At 37.0% G+C, this 4434-nt stretch overlaps 1 protein-coding gene across 1 annotated transcript; it reads left to right on the forward strand.

The window, feature by feature from the left end:
• The first annotated feature begins 518 nt into the window (after window positions 1–518).
• On the forward strand, window positions 519–3742 carry LOC114188254 (pentatricopeptide repeat-containing protein At2g30100, chloroplastic). Its single transcript, XM_028076829.1, has 2 exons — window positions 519–1790; window positions 2564–3742. Exons 1-2 carry the CDS (start codon window positions 1032–1034, stop codon window positions 3335–3337), a joined length of 1533 nt encoding a protein of 510 aa, XP_027932630.1. The 5' UTR covers window positions 519–1031; the 3' UTR covers window positions 3338–3742.
• The last annotated feature ends 692 nt before the right edge of the window (window positions 3743–4434 follow it).

A 4434-nucleotide genomic window follows, 5' to 3' on the forward strand; every position in this document is an offset into this window, starting at 1 on the left:
TAACTAATATTAACGATCCACCTACACATTATATGTTTGTACCTTGTGCTACATTTATCAATATCTTATAATTCCTTTGATCAATAATTGTACACCATCAACTACTAACTTAACTTTTTGTTTATTTTAATAACACGTTTTTTTTCGCACAGATTTAATAACACGTAAAAGTTACATAATTATGGTTAGAATGAATATTATAATAATAATACGATGAGAATTCAAAAAATGAGAAAATTAAATATCAGGATTTCAAAGTTGAAGTTCATCTTCATGACTTAAACGATATATAAAAATGAACTAGTTGTATTATTAAACTAATTTTATTAAAATTTTAGATTAAAAATCCATAAACTAGTCGTATTAAAGTTTTAAATTAAAAATATATTAATCATTGTGTAAACTCTACTCGTATCTTATCGTATCTGGAATAAAGTATTATAATGTGTAGCAAATAAGAGGAGTAAGCAACTTCTTGTAATCTTGTATGTATATATAATTTGAGAGATTTAATAACCAGTGAACGGTGAGAGAGAACTGTGTAGTAGCGGTTGGTACACGTATTCTAACCCCATAAACCCTCCCTCACCTTAGCAGCAACCAAAGCAAATTGCAATTGCAACTTCTGCTGTCTCTTTCTTTGTTTCAATGCCAAAAGACGCATGCGACCTCTCTTTTTTTTTTTTTGTTATTTTTTTCGAATTTTTTCACTTAATCTTTTTCATTGAAATTTTATGCCGATAATTGTGGCCCTTCAGTCATTCTTGCTCGCAAGTCACTTTCTTTCTTCTTAGTTGGATGGATTAAGTTTGAGTGCCATCTTGTTTCGATACTGAGAAAATTGTGGGAAATTTGGGTTTCTTATTCTCTCTATTTCTGTCTTTCTTGTTCTCTTCTGAACCAAGAAACAAAGATTCAATCTTTTCCATTTTCCCGTTATTACTTTCTGTTGGGTGTTCATGGGCACTTCTCTGTACCGCTGAATTGAATTTTCTGAAGAACTGAGAGAGAGAGAGAGAGAGGAAAGAAAAATGGCCTATGCACAGGGTTTTGCTTCCAATTTCAAATTGGGTTTTGTGTTTTCTTCTGGTTCGCAATCACAACAGAGACAGCCTTTGATGTTTCTTGCAGCACACTCCGGATTTTCCCTCAAATTCTTTAATGGGGTGTGTGCGAGATCCTTTAAGTTCCAAAACCCCTCCATTGTTGCTGCAAAGCACGGTTCAGTGAGGGGTCTTAGGGCTCTGAAGTCGGTGGAACTGGACCAGTTTGTGACCAGCGATGACGAGGAGGATGAAATGGGAGAAGGGTTCTTTGAGGCAATTGAGGAGCTTGAGAGGATGACGAGGGAGCCCTCTGATATTCTTGAGGAGATGAATGACCGTTTGTCTGCAAGGGAACTGCAGCTTGTGTTGGTGTATTTCTCTCAGGATGGGAGGGACTCGTGGTGTGCATTGGAGGTGTTTGATTGGCTGAGGAAGGAGAATAGGGTGGACAAGGAGACCATGGAGCTCATGGTTTCCATCATGTGCGGTTGGGTGAAGAGATTGATTCAGGAGCAGCATGGTGTGGGTGATGTGGTTGACTTGCTTGTGGACATGGATTGCGTTGGTTTGAGGCCGGGTTTTAGCATGATTGAGAAGGTGATTTCTCTGTACTGGGAAATGGGGGAGAAGGAAGGGGCTATCTCGTTTGTGGAAGAGGTTTTGAGGCGCGGAATCCCTTATGCTGCGGAGGACAAAGAAGTGCATAAAGGAGGGCCAACCGGGTATCTTGCTTGGAAGATGATGGTAAGCATTTGATATTCGATTTTTTACTCGTTAATTTGCTCTTGTTTGAAACATTGAGTATTGAGTAAAGTCTTAGTTGGACGAATCATTGTGTGGGTTATTATCATTTAATTCCCTTGACTTACATGATTTTAATAAGCTTGTTATTCACATTCTCTAGTTTGCATCACTCGGTTTTGTTAGCTGTTTTTGTCTGATATTGCTCTCCATTTAGTCAATTGATGACATTGTTGCTGGTGGTTTTGATTTATATAATTAAGTTGTTCTTTAAGAAGGAGAATGTGTCTCCTGCCACTTCTGTTTTTTATCTTGAATATCAATGATGAGTGGAATAGAATGAGATTGAATGGAAACTGAAAATTTTTGGGATACTTTCCCTTTTCTTTCCTACATCCAAACATCGAATTGGTGTTTTTGGGTTACTGCAGAAAGTATCTCATAAACCAGAATAGTTTGTTCTGGGTTGTTTTGCTGATCTTCCCTTAGTCAAATATACTGCCAAATTCTATTTTCTAAGTCATATGGGTGTGACTCATAGCTGATTTTTCTTTTAGTTGTATCCACTTTATGCTAGCTTTTTTCTTCTCCCGGGGCAAAGAAGTTTAGGGAATTTCTTGTGATTATCAATTATTTTACTTAGCCTGGAGTGTGGAACAATATGAAGATGATGATAATGTACTACCCCATTGTTTATTACTGTTCTGGGATCCTTTCTACGGTTTCATTTCAGGACAATCTTCGGAAGTGTTAATTGTGAGTGTTTTCTTCTGCAGGCAGAGGGTGACTATAGAAGCGCAGTTAGATTAGTGATTCGGTTTAGAGAGTCTGGCTTGAGGCCAGAGGTCTATAGCTACCTCGTTGCAATGACTGCTGTGGTTAAAGAACTGAATGAATTCGGAAAAGCTCTGCGGAAGTTGAAGAGCTTCAGAAGGGCCGGGTTGGTGACCGAGTTTGATCTAGAAGATGTTAAGCTTGCCGAGAAGTATCAATCCGATCTACTGGCCGACGGAGTGCGGTTGTCCAATTGGGTAATACAAGATGGGAGCCCATCACTATATGGAGTGGTTCATGAGAGGCTCCTTGCTATGTACATTTGTGCTGGTCATGGAATTGAGGCAGAGAGACAGCTGTGGGAGATGAAGCTTGTGGGTAGGGAAGCTGATGGAGATCTGTATGACATTGTTCTTGCCATTTGTGCTTCACAGAAAGAGGGCAATGCCACGGCAAGGTTGCTGACAAGGCTAGACCTTGTGAGCTCGCCGCAGAAGAAGAAAGGTCTGTCATGGTTGTTAAGAGGGTATATCAAAGGTGGCCATTTTACTGAGGCAGCAGAGACTGTGATGAAAATGCTTGAGTTGGGATTCTATCCGGAGTACTTGGATAGGGCTGCTGTATTACAAGGTTTGAAGAAAAGGATCCAGCAATATGGAAATCTAGATACTTATGTCAGGCTCTGTAAGTCCCTCTCTGATGCAAACCTTATAGGACCTTGTCTTGTACATTTGTATATAAGAAAATATAAGCTTTGGGTTGTGAAAATGCTCTAAGACTATGGATTGGTAGATAGGAGCAAAATAGTGTGAAATGAAATGGGGTGATGATATTTGGTTCCATTGTTTGGATTGCCTGAAGCAGTATGGAATGGAACATAAAGGAATTGATTCCATTCCATTACATGAATTACCCCTTTTTTCTTTCCTTCCATCTATTCATTTCACTCTATTGTGTTCCATCACTTTCCATATCAGTAGATGATGATACTGTGCCAACCTTTTGTTTTGGAGGCAGATTTGTATACCTGGAGCACTGATTTTCTTGGTGCTTGCTTACGTATATAGTTTGTATAGTTTTAATGTGAAATGGAACAATACCCGTGGAAGAACAATGTTGTACTGTATATGATGATCAATATCTTTTCTGTCTGGAATGAATTTCCTGTATATTCGGTGGATGATGTCATTAACACATTGCTTTTAATAGGTTTTTTTATTGATTAAAATTTATTGAAATCTAATAAATAATGAGATAAGTTTATGAGATAAGCATGGAAGTCTTTCTGAGACACCGTTTCTTCATGTCTGTCTTGGCTGGCTCATGAATGTGGACAAGCCAAACAGATGTAACCTTTTTTTCTTTTTCTTCAGAAACACACAGGATTAGTATCAAAGATATGTTCTGTGTTCAAGCACTATCTTCTTTTTGTGTGTGCTTTGTCTTCTTTTATTTATTTTTTCTTTACTTGTGTAAACATTCTTATGAGAATGAATCAATCCTGGTTGTTACTGAACCAACCATTGTTTATTTTTTAAATGCAGGACCTTGTTGTGTAATTTATTTTCTTATGATTTTATTTTGATTAATGTTTTCTTGTTAAGTTTTAATTTGCTTGGAATGATTACAGTTTTGTGCTGATTGTTCTTAGAAATTCTTAGAAATTTGATGTCTATATAATTCCTTTTGACTCTAGAAGTATGGTATTGGTTATCAAATCCCCTTGTTAACAAATATGATTTCTTGTACTACTCTTCATATTTTTAAATGTAAATTATTTGATGTTATGATGAAATAAGTATATAGGTGCAAATAATGTTAAGAAATTACTAACTTTACAAGAAAATGTTATTTTTTTTAACAAATCTGCTGC

This window comes from Vigna unguiculata, chromosome 6 (genome assembly GCF_004118075.2).
Source record: "Vigna unguiculata cultivar IT97K-499-35 chromosome 6, ASM411807v1, whole genome shotgun sequence".
Lineage (NCBI taxonomy): Eukaryota > Viridiplantae > Streptophyta > Magnoliopsida > Fabales > Fabaceae > Vigna > Vigna unguiculata.